The 24,005-nt window shown below is 41.6% G+C and overlaps 1 protein-coding gene across 1 annotated transcript in view; it reads left to right on the top strand.

Moving 5' to 3' along the window:
• Nucleotides 1-7,723: 7,723 nt before the first annotated feature.
• The window catches only part of LHFPL3 (LHFPL tetraspan subfamily member 3), a 543,397-nt gene continuing 527,115 nt past the window's right edge, over nucleotides 7,724-24,005 (top strand). The window contains exon 1 of the mRNA XM_055301179.1: nucleotides 7,724-8,165. Within this exon, the coding sequence (XP_055157154.1) occupies nucleotides 7,724-8,165 (442 nt within the window). The remainder of the gene's footprint in view (nucleotides 8,166-24,005) is intronic.

Raw genomic sequence — 24,005 nt, 5'->3', positions numbered from 1 at the left:
ACTGGATATTCACTTACATTACTGCATGTATCAATATTTCCTTTTTAAAAATTTCTAAGTGATATTTAGTTTTTTTAAAAAGATTTATTCATTTATTGAGGAGAGACACAGAGAGAGAGAGGCAGAGACACAGGCAGAGAGAGAAGCAGGCCCCGTGCACGGAGCCCGATCCAGGACTTGATCCGAGGACTCCAGGGTCATGCCCTGAACCAAAGGCAGACGCTCAACCACTGAGCCACCCGGACGTCCCTGATATTCAGTTTTGAAGGACAGTTTTCCTGTCTTGGCTTATAGTTAATTTCCTTTCAGCATGTTGAATATATCCTCCAAATGCCACTGGCCTCCATTGTTTCTGATGTGAAGTTAGCCATAAATTGCATTGTTGTTCCAGTGTTCCTATGAATTGTTTTTCTCTTGCTGTTTTCAAAAATTTCCCCTTGTCTTTAGCTTCAGCAGTTTAACTATGACGTACCTAGATACAGGTCTCTTTGTGTTTATCCTACTTGAGATTTGTCGCCCTTGGATCTGAAACGTTTTTCATCAAATGTAGGACGTTTTCGGCTATAAACTTCCTGCCTCTTAATGGGGTTCTCATTACACATTCTTGGGTACATTTGATATTGTCCTACAGATGTCTGAAGTTCTTCCTTTTCTTTAATCTTTTTTTCCTCTGTGCTCTTCAGATTAGATCATTTCTCTTGATTTATCTTCATGCTCAGTGATGCTTTCTTGTATGATATCAAATCTGCTGATATTGCTGAATCCATCTAGCCAAAGGCAGATGCTCAACCACTGAGCCACCCAGGTGCCCCAAATTATTATTCTTATATTTATATTTGTTTAATCTGATTTCCTAGAGGTTTCCCCTAATTTTTTTTAAGTATGCTTCATGCCCAGTGTGAGGGTTGAACTCACAACCCTGAAATTGAGAGTCTCCTGCTTTACTGACTGAGTTGTCCAGGAGCAACTCCAAGTCTTCCTCAGCTTTTACTTTCCACCAAATCCTTTTTTGCCTCCCCTGAATGTGCACCCCATTCCTCACTTGTCCAGGAATATGTTGGAGAGCTTATCTAGCTTGCGTATGGCTCTCTCGTTTCCAGACCATCCCCATCAAATTTGTATCTCATCTGCTGCTTGTCCCAAGTGGGACCTCAAGCTAGTAGAGCCCTGGATTTTCCACACTCATTTCCTACTGAGCTTGCTAATTTTGGTAATAAAGTTGTTTGGCATGGACTTATCTACTCGACTCCAATGAAGTCTTCTCCTTCAGGCAGAAGCTGGTGGTGTTCACTGTCATCCGTGCTTTGCTAAAACGATATGCTGATTGAGCCAGCATTGGGGAGTGGGGGAGGGTAAGTAGGAAGAAAGTTACCCCAGGCAAAAGGACCACAGACTTCCAAAGTTCTAACCAAAATTCCAGAAGTTCTTCATGAGTAAACACCTCTCAGTTTGTTACCTTTGGTCAAACTTCAGAGCCTTAAAATAAATGGCTGTTTTAACACTTTCACTCGGTTTTATATTTGCTTTCGGGGAGAGGATGCACTGCCTTCTTCATGCTGCCCTGAGTGAAAGTTAATTGTTATTCCTTTATTATTTACTCTGTACATTTAAGTAACATTGCAATAATAATTACAAGTCATTACTGTCAGTGTACTACTTTTTTTGTTGTTGCTTTTATTTTTTTTTAATTTTTAAAAAAGGTTTAATTTATTTTTTTCATGAGAGACACAGAGAGGCAGGGGGAGAAGCAGGTGTCCCTGTGAGGAGCCTGATGTAGGACAAGACCCTAGGATCCCGGGACCTGAGCCAAAGGCAGTCACTCAGCTACTGAACCACCCAGGTGCCCTGTTGTTTTTATTTTTTAAAAAGATGTAAACAGTTTGTGAAACACTGTAGATGTGTGAGAATTCACAAGGCAACATGTATTTACTCCACTTTGAAACTAAATGCCGTTTCTGATCAAACACCGCTAAACGGGAAGAATCACCTATCATGTCTGAATACTGTAGAGTGAAGAAATTCATTATGAATTTAGCTTCTCATAAGACTTTTTTTGCAGTGTATTAATTTTCCATGAGATAAAAAGTGGCAGATACTTAAAAAAAAAGAATAAATGGGATGAAGTGTTTATATAAAGTGAAATAGTCTGTACCATTCAGGTGAAAATCAAATATGCATATAGTCTTTCCAGGAAACATTTGAAAAGTAAGTTGGTGTTAAAGTTTTATCAGAGGCTGGATGTGGTAGGTTTTATTAAAGTTCTTGATTTTTCACTCATGTGTTTTCTGTAAAAGTGTTTTATGTCTCTAGCACATTGACTTTTGGTTTCTGCGTATGACGTGTGTTGGCCAATGGAATATGAGATGACATGCTATATTTGAGCAGAAGTATTAGATACAGTTTTATAATGTCCCTCCACCTCTTATACTTCTGTCCTTATGCCAACACGTCCCAGGTAGGAGAGTGCTCCTTCAACTTGGACCTCAGAATGAGAAGACAAGCAGACCTGTAGTTAGGTCCACTGCCTGGAGCAGGACCTTAGCCAACTGGCGACCATCATGCGCTGTGGAGTGGAGGTAAATGTTTGTGGGTACAGGCCGTGAATCTGGGTGCACTTCTGTGGCTAAAGCTGACTAAAATTGGCATAAAAATGTGCCTCTTCAACAAAAGCACAAAATCACCAAAATTAATATTTCTGTATTGCTATAGCAGTAAAAGAAAGCATGTGGGCGGGTTTCCTTTACATTTAGAGGGGTATCTGGGGTGATAAGACTTAAAATACATGCTTTGTGGATTGGGGATATTCTCAGAAAGGCTGAAACTGAGGTTTGAGAGACTCAAGTGATTGTCAAGTGGGAGAGACAAGGTTTCTGAATAAAGATGTGTCTAGCAGAGAATCCAAGCAGTGGTTTCAAATAAGAGCTCAAAACTGAAAGCACAAGGGTACATGTTCCAAATGAAGGTGTTGATTGTCAATCAAAGTGCACACATTGAATGGGAAACTCCATAAAGCAGTTTCAGAATTAACAGCAGATACAATTTTTTTAAAGATCAGGAAGATGAAATGAGTGCGAGATGGAAAGAGAATAGAACACACATACCGAACTGAAAACTTTAATATAATTGCTTCATTACAGACTTAAAAAGTCATACTTCAAATGATGATTACATATCTATAGTCTTTTATTCAATAGAGGTCACTACTTAACCTCAGATAGAATTGTTCAGAAATCATCTTTAAAAGGTTAACGGACAAATGGTTCTTCTAGCACAGGCTGTAGAGGTGTTCAGCCTATGAGAAAACAACTTCTGTTCTTCTCTGGAATCTGGAAAAGTGGAAAGAACTTATAAAAGGACTGATTCTTACATAGAATACAAAAGAGAAGAAAAAGGGGGAGGCATTGTGGTGCATACAGAGGAAAAGTGAAAGAAGAATGATTGATATTCCTATTTCCCATTTCTTCCCTTACGTGGAACTCACATCTCTTTGCACGTGGTATTTTCTAAGGTGCCATGAAATCAGAGCCTTGTGATCAATGTGATCTTGATTTGCAGGGGGCGTTGAAACACTCAACGCTTCTGATTGCTACTACTGACCTAGTAACTGATGAACTAAGAGGTGTTTCCAGACATCTGAAAAGCCCTAAAAGAGAACTGAGAGGGGGCAGGGACAGAGAGAAATCCCTGGTCAGTAAAAAGAGATTCAATATTAGAATCTATATATTCTGGAGTGGGATCTGATACTGACCTTGGTAATAGCCCTAGAAATTGATGAAATATCAGATTTTAGAAATCATCTCTTTCTCCATTTTCCAAGGTCACAGTAATGAGTTACCCGAAAACACTAAGTACCGATTGCCTGAAAAATTATCACAGTTGGACTTCAGGACGGATTTTCCATTTCAAATAAAATGTCTGCATCTCGAGTCTGATATCTCTGTTAGGTCTCTCCTCATTTTTCTGCAAGTACTGGGTTTTATCTTTTATTTATTTATATTGCAAAGTCATCCTAGAATAGTCTTTGTAGAACAGAATAGAATTCTACTGCGGAAAGGGACCTTGGAATTCATCTGATATCCTCTTTCCCACATCATAATTGTAAAGATGAGAAAATGGAGCCCCAAGAGCTTCAGGCTCTCCCAGCTAGGCAGAGATGACAATGGCATCTGGATCCTGTCTTTTGTCATCCAAGGCTTTCACACTTTCCCAAGCCGTCACAGATTAGTTTGGGATCAAAACATCTCATCCTTTAACTTACCCAGAATCTTTTCAGTTGTGTTACACAATCCAACTATTCTTTTGTTGTTTTCTGTTTTATGGTCCTCTCGTTCATTAACACACAGTTTGGGAAAAGAGAGGGTCTCACTACTGACTCTTTGTGGCAGTAAGGGAAAAGCATTTTTAACAGTCAGGTTTGAGATTTGAATGTTCAGTGTGTCTAATTTGAGGCTGTCAGTGACACTGACTTCTACTAGTTATTTAGCACATATGAATCATATTATAGTTTCAAAATACTCTTCTATCAATAGTAACTTCTTAGCATGAATCAGGCTAATTTTATTATTTCCTCTTCCCCAAAACAGCTTCCCTGGTCACATCATATTTGATAAATGTAATGAGCTGCCCAGGTGCTTAGGTGTGTGAAGTCCTAAAGTCTACATGGTGCCAGACAAAAGCTTTACATTCATTTTAGGGACAGTGCGACCTCTGGGCTTTCTGGTTGCAAAGGGCAAGGTTGAGATGGGCAATGGAAGGCTCTGGGAAGATGGGGAAGGATAATCTGCATTCACGGATGGGAACTGAAGAGTTTACAGGAGTTCTGGCTCATTCTTAGTTCCAAGAATCTTGGGAACTCCTGCTCATCCTGGAAATCTGCTGTGGTACAGGGCAGGATAAAGTTCCAGAGAACAGCCATTGGTGCATCCCTGATGGACACCACGTCTCAAGGAGCAAGAACTCAAATTCTCAGGGGAATCCATGGACGCACTTAAGTTCATCGACACACCAACACCAGTCTGTTTCTAGTTGCCGATGACCAGAGTAGACACCTTGAGTGTGTCCCCTGGTGTAGTGATTCTGAGCACGAACCTAGAGGCAATTCTAAACCTGGAATAAGAATAAGGCTCTCCTTGGGTATGACTCAAATAGAAAAGCTCTTTGAATCACAACATTTGAATCTGAGTCACTCGCCAGTCTTTTCTCTGTCCTATAAAGGCAATTTAAGCACTGAGGTCTAAACTAGGCTTTCTGATTCTCCGCCTTTCCCCTCTCAGCAACCTTCCATCTCAACTACCCCATGGGAGCAGTAAGATCTCTTTTAGGCCTTGATTTTAAAGAAAGACCACTTCATACAAGCAAGTTTGGGGGGATTTGAGGGCTTGGGAGAATCGTTAGAAATTATTGTCAGTTCATGTTGTAAAGCTATGTCTGCCCCTGGGAACCATGGCCTGCCAGATGGCCCCATAAATCTGATTACCCTCACCTTTCGTCTTCTTTCTTCCATGCTAAAACTCCTCTGATTTTCTGATATACCAGCAACTTCAGGGGAGTTAAAACAAATAAAACCTAACAGAAGTTCTGACCCTCCATTGCCACCAATGCACTGATGATGCATCATTGTGAATTATATTTTTAGCGGCTTGCAAGTGTTATATTGGGCTGGCTGATATTTAGGTCATCTTCCCACCTCCCCCAAATCCCTCTGATTTTTTAAAGACCTTCTGAGAGTGTACAACCATACTTGCAAAAAAATTCTTAGCCTCCTAAACTTACAAGTCTCACTCATGCTTCTGTTTAATTCTGTCCCCTTAATCTCCAAAGACCCGCCTAAAGGACCTGGAACCGTAATACCTGAACATCATGCTTATAGGACACACCAGATGTAAGGTTCCAACACTAATCCATTTATTTATTTATTTATTTATTTATTTATTTATTTATTTATTTATTTACACTAATCCTTTTAGATTCTTTCCCAGTTCCAACAACTGCCCCTTCATTATTTCTTGCCTCCCATATCCCTATTTCCACTCCCTCTCTCTCCCCATACAATCTCAAATCTTCAGGTTATTAAATGATGGGCATGGTTGGTCTTCATCACTTAGGGTACCATCTGAATCCTCTTCCATATGATAGGTAAGTAGCCGGGTACCTTTTGGAACTTGCCTGTCTGCCTTCTCCCCTTCCTTCCTCCCCAACACCCTCTGCCCCTCATTGAACCGTTTTAGCTTTCTTATCCATTCCTAGTAGTTTCAAATTCCACCTGGTACTCCCCGTTTCTCACTGCTCTTGTAAGGCGGTCAGTTTGGGCATAATGGCAAGATGAGGTCCAGGAGCTTTTATATGTTTTTCATCATAGTAAAATGTGGAAGTGAGTGGAGACTTATGGGTCAAATTCTGACAGAATCCTCTCCTTTCTGCTTAGAGAATTCAACGGTCATATGGCCCGAAATGGTTTATTACCAATGGGGTCGCTGCTATTGCGCATTCTGGTTTCATTGCTTTGAGTGCAGGTTGCCTATTTCTTTACATCGGAATCCGAAAGAATCAGGAAAGGAGCCAACTGAAATAAAGGAACGGAGATGGAAAGGCAGGAACTGTTAAAAGAGCAACAGAATGACTGTAAAGGGAAAACATGAAGCTAAGGAAATTGTACGAAGTGCAGGTGTAAAACAGCAATGCCACACGAGAGTGTAAGGAATTACACTGTGGCTGCTTCACGGGGAAATTGCTCTGAAGACAACTCTCGGGGTCGCTGGAGCTTTGGGGTGCGAGGGAGGGGGAGGGACCCGGACGGTGCAAACGATCACCTGCCTCCTCCTCACTGGAGCCTTGGCACCCCAGCACCGCGCCTCAACACGGAACAGTTGCCAGGGAGTGTCTGCGTAAGAAACACAACAGCAGCCCAAGTCCCCGGGGTTTTCAGACAAACTACACATTCCCGTGACACAGTCACTTGCACGCCCCGCAGTCTCCATCTAAGGCAGGATTCCTGGGGGAAATGACCTGACTTCCAGGAGGGTGTAGGGCCTCCGCGGGCTACAGTTCTCTGGGCTGCGTGTTGGGGCTCGGGCGGGGTGGGGGGTGCAGAGAGGGCACAGCTCGGTGGAGCAGATGCCGAGCGCCCCGCAGGTGTGCCTTCCGCTCCTCCGCCCGGCGGGCCCCTGCGCACCCCTGGCCCGCGGCGGGCAGCTCTGCGGGGGTCCCCTGTGCCTGGCGCCTCTCGCCTGCACCCGCCGCCCCAGCAAGGATGCCGAGGTCCAGGCACGTTGCCGTGCGGCGCCCAAGTGCTCCCCAACACCAGCCGGGGGCCGGGGATCCCCAAGCCCAGGCCCGCCTGTCGGGCCCCCGCCCGCCGCTGTCGGGGGCAGGTCGGGGGGAGGGGGGAAGGCGGGAAGCCGGGCGGGGGCCCCGGAGCCCCGCTGCCCCGCTGCCCCGCGCGGGATCCGGCGCCCCGGCTGCCGCAGCTGCAGGGTGGAGGGCGGCGCGGCGGGCCGGAGCGGGGGGGGGGCGGGGGGGCGGAGGGGCGGGGGGAGGGCGCCGCGCCCCGCGAGCCCGGGGGCCCGCGCTCCCCGCCCTCCTTCCGGCGCCGCGGGGCTGAGGCCGAGGCCGGGCAGGGGCGGCGCGCGCGGCTCGGCGAGGGCGTCTCGGGAGCGCCGAGGGGCGGGGGGAGGCGCAGGCCGCGGAGGAGGCGGAGGAGGGGGAGCCGCGGGAGGAGGGGGAGATGCCCGGAGCCGCCGCCGCCGCCGCCGCCGCCGCCGCGATGCTCCCAGCCCAGGAGGCTGCCAAGCTGTACCACAGCAACTATGTGCGGAACTCGCGGGCCATCGGCGTGCTGTGGGCCATCTTCACCATCTGCTTTGCCATCGTCAACGTGGTGTGCTTCATCCAGCCCTACTGGATCGGCGACGGCGTGGACACCCCGCAAGCCGGCTATTTCGGGCTCTTCCACTACTGCATCGGCAACGGCTTCTCCCGGGAGCTGACCTGCAGGGGCAGCTTCACGGACTTCTCCACGCTGCCCTCGGGCGCCTTCAAAGCCGCCTCCTTCTTCATCGGCCTCTCCATGATGCTCATCATCGCCTGCATCGTCTGCTTCACCCTCTTCTTCTTCTGCAACACGGCCACGGTGTACAAGATCTGCGCCTGGATGCAGCTCACCTCCGGTGAGTGCGCGCTGCCCCGGGGGCGGCGGGAGCGGGGGGGGGGGAGCCCCGGGGTTCCCCAGCCCGGCCCCGGCGCCCTGTCCCGGGCTTCCCACAAGCTCCGGAGCGCGGGGGCCGCGCGGGAGGCGGGGCGCCTGCTGGGCCGGGGGGGGGTGCGACCCCCGGGCGCCCGGGGCGCGAGCGGGAGGCGGGGGGGTGGGTGCTGGGGGAGCCCGCCGGGGAGCAGGGCCCGGCCGCGCCCCGGGAGCCGCCGGCGCGGGAGGGAAACTGTTTCACTCCGTCCCGGGCAGTTATGCAAAAAAAAAATTAATAATAATAAAAAATAATAATGCATCCTCCACCTGGAAGGGAGTCAATGCCAATTCTGCTTTGGGTTCCGCTCTTTGAAGAACAGAGCAGCTTAGACCGTCCCTTCGCAGTTCCCCAGGTGTCACGTCCTCCGCTTGCTCCCTTGTCCGCGAAGGTCCTCACCTGAAATCCTCCAACGGAGAGCCCCAGGGGGTCAGGACGTCTCGGGATCTCATCCCGGGGAAGGGGCTGTAGGGACTTGCGTTCACAGGGAAGGTCTCGTTTCCGTAGCGTTTCTGATCACTTTTTTTTTTTTTTTTTTTTTTGCCCGTGCATGCGAGATTGTTGCGAGCTGGAGGATATGAAAGTACTTTTTTTCCCTGAGCATCAAAGTTACTTTTAACCCAGAAAGGATGGGAGGTGCATTTCTCAATGGCTCTGGAGACGCCCGGGGCCAAACGGACGCCCCTCTCGGCTGCCCACTCTGCCTGGCACCTTGGGTGTCCTGCCCTCTAAGGGCAGCCTCGTCCCTCGGGCGCTGGACACCCTCCTGTTCCGACACCGCGGGGGTCTTTTGGTTTTATGGATGGTTTGGTTGTGGAAGACCGTAGGATATCTCAGGCAGTCAGGCTGTCTAATTTGTGTCCTGTTTTATTGCCCCCCCCCTTTTAAAAGCTGTTACCTTCAAAGATTTTGTACTTATGCCTGGAGAGGTTTTTTGGGGGAGAAGGGATCTGATCCCTGAGTTTACCGGTGTTGTAGGATGATCAAGTCCTTTAGAGGTGCTGGGCGAGAGCATTAAGGTCCCTGATCTTCTATTGCTGGTTGATATAAGAGAAACTTGTGGGAGACTAAACTTGGGTTATGGAAGTATTTGCTTTGTATGAAGTGGAAGTGTGTCTCAGCTGATTGTGATTTGCCCTGTTCTTTCTGGGAACACGTGCAGGTGAAAGGCAAGAAGTGAGCACCAGCTGAGAAACCTGTCCCCCCCACCCCCTTCTCCAGACTGCCATCTCTCCGAAATGCTCCAAGCACTCCATGGACACCCTGTGTTTTTATCCATAATGTTAACTTCTATGGCAATTTCAGGAGCAGACTAACTTTGACATTGAGAATGAATTCATTTATTACAGTCCTTGACATTTGGCTCTGGTTTGACTTTGAAGACATTAGGACATTGAGGATGCAGATGCTTTAGAAAAAGAATTGACCCTGCACAGCTAATTTTAATTTTTCTAAGTTAAATGACCTATTTAGACTGATGATTCAAATTAGATTGTTTTTTGAAGGTTTGAAAGAAATTTGCAGGTGATTTCTGAACAACATGTCCTTAAATATTTTATTTTATTGAGTTTTTGTACTCTAAACCCAAGCTTTTTTTTTGTTTTTAGTTTATTTTCAAAAGGAAAGAAAACAATCTTTGGGAAAGAATGACCGGTTTTGGAGTTAATAGGACTGTAACTATGATAGTGTTTTTTTTTTTTTTCTTTTTCTGGAATAGAGCACACAGGAATTATTCTGGGGTAGTTGAAATGCGATGTCATGTTTTCAGAAGTTTCACATAAATATACTATCCTGTTTCCCATATGTCAGCATCAAATGTGATGATGGCCTTTGTACTAATGAAGACATTTGGATGTTTGCCTCATTTTTGGAAGAGTCCAGGTCGTTAAGTTCTAGGCATACTTTCTAAAACCTTTATTTGCAACTTATTTTGTATTTATTCCTCAATAAGCCACAGAAGAGCATAATTTTATTTATTAATGCAATTTATTAAGGAAGAATGATTATGATGATGGGCAGTTAAGAGTCAAAGTCAGCTATATCCACAGATTTTGAAAGAGTGGGATATAGAGGATATTTTTGAAGGATGTCTCATTTACCGTGGTTCTCTTTTTTAAAGTCTCATGGCACTAATGAGAAATCTCGCATGATGGAAGTTATTTTCAGAGTTTGGGTTCTAACCTTTAGACTGTAATGTTAAGCTTTCCTCATAATTTAACTGTACCTAGGTTGATCGCAAGTGTAATTTGCATGCTGTGAAAGATGAGACTTAATGTGCTATTTGCTTATTAGAGACTATTTAACCCTCACTGGAGGTCCAAAGGATTAACTTGTGTATTTAGGTATCTAAGCATTTTCATGTAGTAACATTGTAAAGCAGAGCCAAGTAGAACATAAAATCCCATATGAAATGATAAGAAGATGATGAAGCAGGAGACTTTTTTGGGGCAATACAGTACCAAGAGTGATCCTTTTTGTGGTTCTGAACAATGAATAGAAAAAGTACTTAATTTATTGGACCTGAAAATGATGTTGCTCTTCTAGCTAGATGTGCGAAGCACATATAATTAATGGTGCTATTATGAACACCTTGCCCTGTCCCTTTCGCTCTCCCCTGTAAATCATTATTAACCTCAGTAGAGTGAAGCTGCTGAATTAGGATCTAATATGTCATACTACTTCTTGATATAATCCTATACTTATGGGCCATGCCTAATATAAAGACTGAAGACAAAGAAAAATACACAGAATAAGTAATAACAATCAGAGATACAAACTTTTCCTGATCTACAGAGAGACAACTTGAGAAGAAAAGAGACTTTTCTTTTTTTTCTGTATGATTTCTCTAACATTAACAGGAAAGAGGTAGATCTGTAATTGGTCAAGTAGGGTAATAAAGTTCAGATTTTTTTTACTTATAATCAGGATGCAAAGGGAATTTTGTTGCTCTGGGAACTTGGTTCTCTGTTTCCATGTTCTCGTTTAAGTCAGTGAGTTTTGGTCGGTTTGCAAGTCTGTTAATAGCCAAGTCTCATAAAGGTGTTGTTTTGTTTATTTGTTTTATTGACTATAAACCATGTCTGGAATTGTTTCTAGATGCCCAAGTGTTAGCCATTATAGACCAAATTCTTTCTTCCCTTCCTTCCTTCCTTCCTTCCTTCCTTCCTTCCTTCCTTCCTTCCTTCCTTCCTTCCTTCCTTCCTTCCTTCCTTCTTCTTTTTTTTAAATAAGCTAAAGCATTAAGGGGATCCTGGCCTGCTCTATCAGTAGAGCAGGCGACTCTTGATCTTGAGGTTGTAAGTTCAAGTCCCACACTGGGTGTAGAGATTACTTAAAAATAAAAAAAAGAATCTTTAAAAAACTAAATAAGCTAAAGCATTAAGGTACAATATAAGGTTTTCTAGGCATCCACCATGGGCTTCTTGGTCAAAAGCAGCAGATGGGGAGGTAACTGCTTTCACCTGTGAAGAAGGGGCACCAGATCCAGGTTGGATTTCTCTATTCAGGAGGGATAAGGTTAGGAGAAAGGGTTGCATTTACTACATCCCTCCCCTCTTGTCATTTAGAGTATACCAACAAGAAGAGCCACCAAGATGGCAAGACTCCATGGCAAGGGCTGAATTGCTTCGTCACTTTCCCCGGCTTCCCACCCTTAGTTTTTCCCAGCTCTTTTTAGCCAACTTGATTTCTTAAATTTTATGACTTAGTTGTTTAGGTGAGATGAGGATCATCAGAGGTAATCCCTGCATTTCTTAGCCTGCAAGAAGAGCCTTTATACAGTGTTATATGATACTGTCTCATGGCACCTCCTCTTTTCTTTGATATCTTAATCAACATTTGAGATGATAAACTTGTTTGTGTGTCTGTCATCTCTAGTGCATGGAAAGTTCCACAAAGCCATGTCTGTTTTTCTTCATATCGTATAAAGGTCACGATCGTGGACACTGGAGTAAAAATATGTGGGTTTCAACCCTGGCTCTGACACTCACTGACTGTATGACCCAGGGAATTAATTTCTTTATACTTCAGTTGCTCATCTGCAAAGTGGACACGTACTTGGACTTACCTCAGGAGATTGGTGCAAGGGTTAAAGAGCTAATGTGTCTCCTGAGTTCAGTACCTGGTGCACTTAGTAAGCAAGCACTATATGAGTGTTAGTTGTGGTTACTGTTCTTGTGCTATTACTTCTTGGTCTTGGCACACTGTAGTGTGTGTATGCCATATACTGAATAGCAGATATTCAATAAATTGTTGTTACTGAATAGAAGAAGAATGATTAATGGAGTGAACAATGAAAGGAGAGATTTAAAATTTCCCGCATGTCATGTTGAGAAGTAAATCTTGTATATTCTTTGAAGTCACGATGCTCATCTTTCTCATTGGTTTGTGGCATCGGCAGTAATTGCACTAAAGAATCTCTTCCAACATTCTTTGACAGCAATGATTGTGACTTGACAGCCTAATTTGTGATGAACTTATTTCCAAGTGGGGGTCTCTTCTGATGCGGGCATAACAACCTTTATTACAACCATAGGACATAATCAATCATAACTCAGGATTCAGCAGGTTTTTCTTTACCATTTGATTTCTCATGAAAAAAATAATTCAAAATGGAGGTTTTACGTAAGAATCAAAAGATCAGGCTTTCATAAGAGCAAGGACCCCGTTAGAGATTGACTTTTCTTACATACCTTCAGGAGCAATCCAGATGGAGGAGGATGTATCGTCTAGGCTTTCCTTTTGTCTTTCTGTAAGACAAATGATGTAGCACATCATTGTAGATGTATTCTTGGACTTGCCAGAGGTCCTGCCAGACTGCTCAGATGGGTGGCCTTTGTGTTCAGAGCTGTGATGCTGGTTTCCAAAGAGGGGACCAGGTTGGGATTTACTGGCCCTCAGGACCATCATCAATTTTTTTTCAAAGATTTTATTTATTCATTTATTCACGAAAGACACACACACACACACACACACACACACACACACACACAGGCAGAGACACAGGCAGAGGGAGAAGTAGGCTCCATGCAGGGAGCCAGACATAGGACTCCATCCTGGGTCTCCAGGATCAGCCCTGGGCTGAAGGTGGCGCTAAACCGCTGAGCCACCCAGGGATCCCCACCACCAACAATTTTTACTGTTAGGCTGGTACTGGGCATCTGAGAGAATGAGGTCTGCTTCAAAGAGCTGCAAATCCATTCTATGTTCAGAGTTGCAGGATGACCTTAAAAGGGGGTTTTTCCTCTGTCGAGGCATTCCCAACACTAGCCCAGATGCAGAGGGAAGAGTATACAACTGCTGAGGGCAGTTTTCATTTTCTAATGACATGTTCCACTTCTAAGAATTTTCTGTTTACCAAGTCAGACTTACAAGAAAGTGAGTTGAAATGAGAATTTAGAAACTGTTTTTTTTTTTTTTTGCTTTTATGCAGTGTGACATGGGATGTGACAATTGAAGAGATGTTGAAAAATATATTAATGCGAATGTCAAAACAAATGATTTTTATAACAGATTTTAAGTGAACATCTGTGAAAAATAACAGACCCTGTATAACCCCATGCAGTGTATTATTGGGTGTTTTTTTTCCTTTGGTGCAGGGCTGCATATTTAATGGCTTTTTTACCCATTGAAAAATATGAACAAAGGTGCCTCGTCCCTCCCCTCACTTAGAGTATACCAACAAGAAGAGCCACCAAGATGACAAGTTACCCGTTGAAATTTTTTTTTTTTACCCATTGAAAAAATGTTAACAAGGTGCTCACATACTTCTGTTACGTAATAAATAAATAAATACTTAACCAGAATGTGGAATCAGATGCTTAACATGAAAACAATTATTTAGTGATTAGTGCTTACGTTTGGTATGACGTTGTATCAGAGAATCCAGATGGCCAGGCCAGTGTATTATGTCCCTACCTTAGAAATCTTTCAAAGTGAGTAAGAAATTCTAAGTGAAGAAAAGAGCAGAGCAGAGCATATAGCTGTGGGTGGCGGGTGTAGGTCTGGGCACTTGCGTGTGTGTGTGTGATGTGAGGCTATGGAGAAAGTAGTAGAGAGAACGTCACATCACACTGGCATGAAGCAAAGAGCAAACGCCCTGAGAGAATTCTAATTTGGGGGCTTAATAGCATGATAATTGGGAGAGTTTTAAAGCATAATTTCCATAATACATTTGAACTTTGGGGGTCAGCACCAGCTTTAATTAATGTGATTTTTGTTTATAATGAGTCAACTGGAATTTTTATTTGATACGAGGGAAGACCAAGGAGTTGACCTTTATTCTTAATAATAACAAGAAGGTATTAATAATGACAGAAAATAAGAGGCTGGTTCATATAGCAAATAGTAGGTAAGTTGTTTGATGGCTTAAACAGAACACTGTTATGAAGAGTCATTGGGGCGATTCAAAAAAGAAATAAGCAAAACAACCTCTGCTAGCATTCTTAATGTTCACGTAATTAATTATACGCAGCTCTCCAATTGTGACTATGATTCTGTGATGCTCCTACTGCTCTGGGTCAGAGCATCTTCCTAGATTAAACCATCCTAACTGTAATCTTAAACACATTGTGCATCTCTTCTGCTGAAATGGAACAGAAAATTGGGTGGTTGCAAGAGAAAGATAAATTTTGGACCACCAGAGACATGAACCCTGTCTAACTACTATGAAAGAAGAACAGAAAGAAGACAGAATGAAAGAAGAAAGTAAACCTTTCTCAAGTGGAGTTGCTGGCCTTTGATGACCGTACTAGGTCTCACGTACCTGGATTTGATGTCTTTCCCACACTAGTGAAACCAGGTCTGCAGCACCGTAGGGGCCGTCTCTATATGCTGAATAGGACCTGAAATTAGGCTAATTGCATGGAATTTTGAGATTATGACTTATCAATAAAAGAGCTAGTAGCAGAGGCATGAAAGGTAGTGAAATTAGTGATAAATGATGGTCAATTAGAAAAGAGGCCTTAACTCCAAACAGAGAGATCTTAATGAATCAAGAGAGTTCTCCTCATTCTTTGTCCACTTAGAAAACAATGGCTCACCTTAGTTTTGGTATATAGAATCATCACAGGCCCATTTGCCTAAGTGTCTGGAGATGCCTTGTGGAAATAGTCTGGGGGGCAGGGTGCTCTGCATCTCCCTTTTTTGCTTTAATGAAGATCAGGAGTGAGGTTGCAGAAATCAAAATGAGAAACGTGTATCATCATTGACAGAAGGCTCAGCCTTTGAGAAACGGGCAAATAGATCCAGCTGTGGAGAATGACAGGGAAAGCAAAGAGTGACACCAATAAATGAAACGTGAATAGAAAAGACGAGAAGAAATTCAGGGTTGCAAAGCCTGTGGAATTTGACAACACTAAAAGCCTGTTGAGGCTGATATCATCAATGGCTCAAAAATATATTGGCACAGGACAAGCAGAGAGCTGGAATATGCATTTGTAGGGCAAAGCTGTGTGCAAATCCCAATTCCCAAGAAGGAAAGATTAAGGCTGTGCTGTACACCCCCCTACCTCTCAGGAGTCATAATAGATTCTAATATCAAGCTATTCAAAGAGAGAGATGATCGAACTTCCTGTAGCAGATGAAAATATGGAGGATTAAAATAAGCCAACCAAAGAAAGAAAAGGTCATTGTGAAACTTGATAAATAGAATTCCTATAGTTTCTCTTTGAAAATCTGGTTACAGATTGTGAAGCTAAATGGATTTCTATAATGCCCTTAATGGGGAAAGGGAACTTACAGGCAGTATTTAGAGCATTTTAAGAACATGGATTGTTGCAAGCTAGACTAATTAAGTTTAAGATTCAGGTGATTAAGACCCAGCAATATTATGAATCTCTGTAATGCCCAAATATCAGTTAATAGAAGATCTACACTTTAACCAGTTGGCTGAGCAGGATGCAGCACTGAATAGTTAGCATTTCTTAAAAACCTTTGTAGAGAAAGGAAGGCTGCCCTGCAGCGTTTTGCAAACTATGGTTGGTGACCTTTTGATGGGTCATGATGTTGATGTTGAATTAAAACAATAGAAAATATGAATATAATGTAAATAGTGAAAATTTGTGAAACCGCTATTTCTTACAATATTTACATATGTGTATGTGGACTAGATCACGATATATAATGTATTACTTACCTGTGGGCTGGATTCAAAATATTTGAAAGATGCTATTCTAGAGGAAAGACGATTGGATAGGTTTAGAAAAATAATGATCTGGAAAATTGTGGAAGTTTGGCACCAATTCATAGGTAATTTTGTATTTAGAGAGTAGATTAGGTAAAATATACTAAACCTAAGTATATTTGAGACATTTTTCTTTGCTTTTCTTTCTTCTGTCAATGACCTTGATCACTGATGTGTCCCAATTAGATTGTGGGTGGATTGAAAGAGAGAATTATTTTTCCAGCTGTGATTGACTGGCCATTCATGCTATGAAAAATGACACAGTCCATCTCTAAGCAAACATTTAAACAAGTGTACTTAACCCAGTGCCAAATGGATATAGACTCAAAAGCTTTTAGGAGTTGGAAGGATATTAATAATTATTTAGCAGCTTCTTCATTTTCTAGATAAAGAAAAAGTGATGGAAAATACTATTGAGCAACTACCATTTGCAAAAACCTTTCGTTTAGTATATTTAGCTTTCACAGTAGTTGTATAAGGTTAGTATTATTATACCCATATTGCGGATAAAGAAATTGAGGCCTGAAAAATTGTTCAAGGGCTTGTGCCAGTGAGTGGTTTGAGCCAAAATCAGACTTTCCCCCTTTCCTGCAGAATGTTGCCTCTGAATCTGAGAGAGGAGTCTTGCCAAAATTACACTTTGGTAGAATTAAAACTAACACATCTGATTCCCAGTGCAGTTTTATTTCTACTACTTTTCTTTTGTTTCCCAACTTGACATGCATTTGCCTAGTATATGCCTCCAGTATGCATTTTCATCATGCCGTGTCAAGGGAAGAGGCTGGTCTTTATAGGGAAAATAATTGCCAAATGTTTACCAGACTTTTCTCTTCAAGCCTGCTTAGGAGTGCAGAGGTGTTCCTCATCTCTTCCTTTTCATTTTCCTAACCTAGAGCCTGGGTGGTTCTTTGCCCACAGCATCCTCTTGTTTGCACATCTGGGCTTATTGCTATTATCCTTAGACTGAATTCGTATGGGCCAAGGGCTCTGTTACCCATTCCTGCCCTGGCTCAAACGCAGAAATGTTCTTAGTGGATTTGCTTACCAATGGTGGTGTCGAAGGTGGTGATGCCCCTGGACAGGATTGCCAAGTCACAGACACAATTCCAGGAAGGTTAATAATAGATGTGGACAGCTTCTGGAGGCATCAGGGTGGGGAAGGGGAACTGGTGTGTGGTCAGAAGATGTCTATCTTGACCTGCCCACTTAGGGCTGGATGACTTTGAGCAAGTCATCTGATTACTCTTGGCTTTTCATTTTCTTCACTCCTTTCATTTTTCTAAGTTGTATATAACTGTGTTACAGATACATAAAAAGAGATCGCAAGTTATGGACATTAAAAATACATCATCTGCTAACTAGTTGTTGCTGTGCATTTACTGACAAAGTAACTGGTAGGGAAACCGCCAAAGATAGGGTGCACTTAAAAGAGAAAGCAAATATAGAACAATCCTAGACAGACAGGTATCCAGAATTAGTTTTCCTCAATGTAATGAAACTTTAAATAAAATTACCTATCTACGAGGATTCTTAGGATTATTGAATTAATGCCTGTGAAATGTATAACTAGACCTGGCACACAGTAAGCACTCTATAAATACTGGCTGAGTCTACTGTTATTACTGTTACTCTATTACTATTAAAGAGAGCAGGGCTGGAGGAATGGGTAGGATTCAGAAAATTTAGTAGGCAGAAGAATCGAACTCCAAATACACAACGTAAAGAAGGACGATTTCGTTTCACAACTTGTGTATGTCAGACCTAACTTGTTCTGAGGATCCAGTAAGATAATGGCAGTGAAAGCCTTTTAGAAACAGCACAGTGTTATATATAAATGCCATTGTGCTTCCTGGAATGGCTTTTCTACATCACTAACAAAACACCATCTTCAGCTTAGAGCTTAAGTTTGTGTTAACAGTGTCTAGCTCTTCCATTTTATTTATCTAGAGTAATGGCTCAAAGTAACAAAATGTATTTCGGAGATAATTTTGAATGCTTAATAACTTCAGCTAAACAAACTTATCACAAGAAGCCATGTTTTGAAGGCAATGTGGACAATCTTTCATGTCAAGACCTAAGTACTCAGGCATTCTTATTAAGTCCCCCCCCCAAATGATAGGGAAATATTATCAGATATTACTCAAAATATTTCCTCTTGACAGTTATCAAAAGCAACACTGAATATTCTTGATCTTTAGTAACGTCCTAGAACAGGAACAATTTAGAAGTAGCATTTTTTTTCCTGTACGGTTTTAAATGTAGCTGCAATATGTTGAAAATTAGGTTTCTCAATGTTATGTGTGTGTCTTTATTTTTTTCTTCCTAAGCAAAGAAAGAAGTGATTTAAGATTCTCAGATTAATAGTCAAATGGTGATTGTTGTTCTCTTTTTCATTAACATGTTAATTCCTTGAATTTCTTTAGCTTTCCTAAAGAAGGTAAGAAAAACAAACTCAACATTGCTTCTTATTAATATTTTTAGTTCAAGTTTAAAGTCATCAACTTTTATAAAAGGAGAATAGCAGTTTGTTATGGCTACATGTATGACTTGACCCAAACCACTGAATTGAATACTGAACAAAAGAATGTTCTCTGATCCACATAGTATCAAGATGCCTTTTGTAGTAAATATATAGAGTTGAGGTTGACAAGAGAATTTATTAAATGGTGATGCTCCATCAGACTCTGCTTTTAGACATGCTGGTGAAGAGATATTTGGTGAGCACTGCCGGGCAGTATCCCAACTGTGTCCTGGAGGTCATAATGAATAGCTCTTCTCTTCCCGACCTCTCAGTCTTCTGGAAAGGGCTCTCCAGCAAGATGAACTCAGATGGGGAAATGGGCCAGGTTCTACAGAGCCCTACTTCACTTTACTGAGACCCCTCCATTGAGTGCAGGATGGGCTCTAGAGGGAGCTCCAGCCCTGTCATCTTGTGTTTCTCAGAACTTTCCCTTTTATAAGGTCAGGTCCAGAGTCATTTTCCCCCTGATACTACTTGCAAGATAACATTTTAGAGGTTAGAGAGTGGAGGATAAAATATGAAGGGTGCAAAAGAATAAGAAAATGGATTCACTCGGAATACATGCAATAGAACAAAAAGTTCCTTTACCGAGAAAAAGCCAACTCCTCCTAGACTTTTCTGTAGTCCTTTGTCTTTATATAAATTTTTTGAAATTACTCTCTGTAATTTCTCTGACCTTTTAAAAAGCTGTTTTGACTTTCCAGTGACCTACCTTTGTAGAGGACTCATTGGGATGGTCTTTCCCCATCAGAACATTTTGGCTAATTTTTCTTAGTCTGGAGATGGACACTTTGGAATAACTTGGACATCACCTGGAGAATAGGCAGGTCCCTGGAGACCTGGTATAGTAGGTTACTGGAAAACTCAAAAGAAATAGAGGAATACAGAACTGCAGAATTTGAAATAGCTGTTTGATCTTGGTGGTCATGAACTATGCATTATGGCTGCCTCTCTGCAGCAGCCTGAGCACATTTTGAAAATGAGAAAAGCAGAATTGGAAATTACATTCCTTGGGAAACTTTAGGGACTGTTCAGAATTTAAAAATAATGTTTACACTAACTCAGAACACAGACCCCAGCCATAAGCAAATGGGCACCTAATTGCATTACGAGCTCCTACCTATACATCCTAGTTTCCATTTCCTAAAATACAGCAAAATGAAAAGAAGGAGTGAGTGCCTACTATACTCACACATACTGTTCTCCACTGGAAGCACCCAAAGAACACATAAATTCCTTTCTTCTTTTCTTTTCTTTCTTTCCTTTTTTTTTTTTTTTTTAAGTGGGACCTGAACTCAGTCTGGTTTCTATTTTATCTCTTTGGGAACCCGAAGTGCAGAAAGTTCTTTAGAGGAAAACTCAAAAAGCACACTGCCTGCTCAACATAAAGCCTTTTTTCCATCTCATACTCAAAAAGCATTTTTTAAAAATCCTCACCAGAATTCCCCCTACCTAGCCCCGAGGCCCCCACTCTGGCCCTAGTGCCTGGCAAAGTGTCTGTTCCTGAACAGGCCAAACAGAAAATCTGGAACTGTACTGGTCATATGGTTTAATATGGCACACTAGCATCACTGTGGGACCTGTTAGGATTTGGGGCTGCATTTCATGTGCATTGAACAAAGGGGAAACGTTCTGCAATCAATAGGAGTTCATTTGACAAGAGCTGTTCCCTTCCGCTGTGTACTATTAAAGAATTGATTTTTTTTACAAAAGGTTTCTAAAAAACTAACCTAATGATTGTGAGAAGTAGTCCCTGAACACTAAAGTTTTAATTGTGATAGATGTATTTAGGAAATAGAGTGAGTCTCACATACGGTTCTAATTCTGTAAGTCTCATGGTGACATGAGCAGTTCATTTGGAATTTATTCCTAAATGTGTTAAAATATTATTTAAGTTTAGTGTAGAAATATGACTTATACGGAGGCAAGCTTGAACTTGTCCAATGAAAAGAGGAGGTGATTTAAATTTCTATTGTAGGGGCGCCTGGGTGGCTCAGTGGTTGAGCATCTCCCTTTGGCTCAGGTCATGATCCCAGGGTCCTGGGATCGAGTTCACCATCAGGCTCCCTGTGGGAGCCTCCTTCTCCCTCTGCCTGTGTCTCTGCCTCTCTCTGTGTGTCTGTCATGAATAAATAAATAAAATTTAAAAAAATAAATTTTTATTGCAGTTACCACATTATTTAGACTAGCTATCATTCCGGTTTTGCTTAACATTTGCGGAATGAATCGTTTCAGTTTATCTGCGAACGTGTTATGGATAATATACTTTATATTTGTGTGTACATACCTGTGTGTTTCTATGTGTACAGTTTAAAAAATATTAACAAAATGACCACTTGTGTATCCACTAACCACTCTCCTGATGATATGTGCCCAGAGGTAGCCACTTCCCTGAGTTTTGTGTTATTAACCTACATTCCTTATAGTTATCATTAATACAAATATACTGAATATATATCCAATACATTCCCAAGTAACAAGTTAATGTTTTACTGTTTCTGTTTTTAAAAGAAATTTTTTCAATATTTCACTGTTCAGTATGACATGTGCAATAGGTACAAATACTATTTAATAGGTTATGAAAGTTCAGTTAACATTCCTCCATTGATAAGAAGTTTTTAGATTTTGAATGTATGTTGAATTTATTAAATGTACTTTCTTGTACCTACTGAGATGGTCAAATGACTTTTTGGAATTAATACTGATGATATGAGTTATAATACTGGATTTTATAATGTTAATACATTTTAAAACCAAAGCCAACTTTCACACCCATCATGAGAGTCTCTTGTATTGTATTATTTTTTTTAAATTTTTTTTTAAATTTTTACTTATTTATGATAGTCACAGAGAGAGAAAGAGAGAGAGGCAGAGACACAGGCAGAGGGAGAAGCAGGCTCCATGCACCGGGAGCCCGATGTGGGATTCGATCCCGGGTCTCCAGGATCACGATCTGAGCTGAAGGCAGACACTCAGTCACTGAGCCACCTATGCCTCCCTATTAATTTTTTTTTTAAGAACCTGCTTTATCTCTGTTATTCTTTTGCATTACATTTCTCTGTTCAATAGCATTAATTTTTGCTTTTATTTTTTACTTTTTTCCCCTTCTATCTTCTCTAGGTTTATTCTCTTGTTCTTTTCCTAACTTCTTAATTGGTTACCAAGCTCATTAATTCTTATCTGTTACAAGCTTATGGAAAAAACTCCTTATCTCTAGTGAGACTTTTGAAGAGACCATCCTTAAAAATTTTGATCGGGAATTATATGCAACCATCTCAAGCATTACACAAAATGAAGAATATATGTTCTTCATGACAGAAAGCTCAAATTACATATTTATATTTAATACTGGATATATATTCAATATATTTTGTATTAATACTTTATATTCTATGTGTCTTCTATGAAGTAAATTTGAATGTTTTTACAAAATCACATATAGATGCTCCCATTTATTCTAGCAATTGCTATTGTAATAATATTTTCTGTGTGCATCATGATATGAAAAATATAAGAAAAAACTCAAGATCACTAAAGATCAGTGGATGCCACCAAGGTCAGTATTTGCTTTAGTGCTCAGTTGCTTCTCTGGATTTTTGTTTTGTTTTTTTCCTTACCTATAAAGGATTTTTCTTACTTTACTATTGCTGAGCCATGCACATGAAAAAAAAGTTTTGAATTTTTATCCAACATTTTTAGGTATTCTACGTGGGAGTGTTTTTTGGGTCATCTGATCTGCCATGTTTCCCAAAATGTAGATCCCATGGGTAATATTCAGTTGACTTTGTTTAGTTCTATGGCCACATGGACTCTAAACTTCCAAGTGCCAAGTCACCAATTTATGCCATTGCTGAAAGGGGGAACGATCAAAAGAGTGTGGATTGATGCATATAATTTAATTATACTTTCTGAATCTACTACTCAAAATTCATGAATGTCCCATAGTGAGTTAGTGTCATATTTTTCTTCTTCTTTTCTTCTTCTTCTTCTTTTTTTTTTTTTTTGAGAGAGAGAGAAAGAAAGGACAGAGGGGTGGGAGTGGGGGGGAAAGAGAGAATCAAATGCAGACTCCATGCCCATGCCCAGTGCAAAGCCTGATGTGAGGCTTGATCTCACAACCCTAAGATCATGACCTGAGCCGAAACCAAAAATTGGATGTTCAACCAGTTGAGCTGCCCAGGTGCCCCAGAGTCATATTTTTCTCAGATAAGCCATGTAGTAAAAGCAAAAGAATGAGTCTCTACTTCCAGTGACATATACATGAAATATAGATTCCTCTCAGCTTTTTTTAAAAAGATTTTTTAATTTATTTATGAGAGACACACAGAGAGAAAGAGAGAGAAACAGAGAGAGAGACAGAGAGAGAGGCAGAGACACAGGCAGAAGGAGAAGCAGGCTCCATGTAGGGAGCCCAACATGGGACTCGTTCCCGGGTCTCCAGGATCACGCCCTGGGCCGAAAGCAATGCTAAATTGATGAGCCACTCGGGCTGCCCTCCTCTCAGCTTTAATATAAAAATACCAAATTACCTGACAGAAATATTGTCATTGGGTTCTCAGTTCTTTTATTTCATTCATTCATTCATTTATCTTTCCCAATTGCCTGCCTAGTATGTGTATTAGAGAAGATATGGAGCCTAAAGCACTTTTTTTTTAACAGGTAATTTTTTTAATTTTTATTTATTTATGATAGTCACAGAGAGAGGCAGAGACACAGGCAGAGGGAGAAGCAGGCTCCATGCATCGGGAGCCCAATGTGGGACTCGATCCCGGGTCTCCAGGATCGCGCCCTGGGCCAAAGGCAGGTGCCAAACCGCTGCGCCACCCAGGGATCCCCGAGCCTAAAGCACTTCTAATATTAAATACTAAATATCTCTTCGTGATTGATTTTTCTTCTTAGGATTGGAAAGAGTTCTGAATTCCTAAGAAGAAAAATGTGGAGGCAGCTATCACATACTAGAGAAGTGCATGAGCTCTGAAACCAAAACATCTAGGTTTGTGTGATGGCTGCATCATTTACAAGGTCGTTTACGACCTTGGACCAGTTCTTTAGCCTATCTATGCCT

Source organism: Nyctereutes procyonoides, unplaced genomic scaffold (assembly GCF_905146905.1).
Source record: "Nyctereutes procyonoides isolate TBG_1078 unplaced genomic scaffold, NYPRO_anot_genome, whole genome shotgun sequence".
Lineage (NCBI taxonomy): Eukaryota > Metazoa > Chordata > Mammalia > Carnivora > Canidae > Nyctereutes > Nyctereutes procyonoides.
Note: the sequence above shows the minus strand (reverse complement) of the source record. Positions and strands in the feature narration are given on the sequence as shown.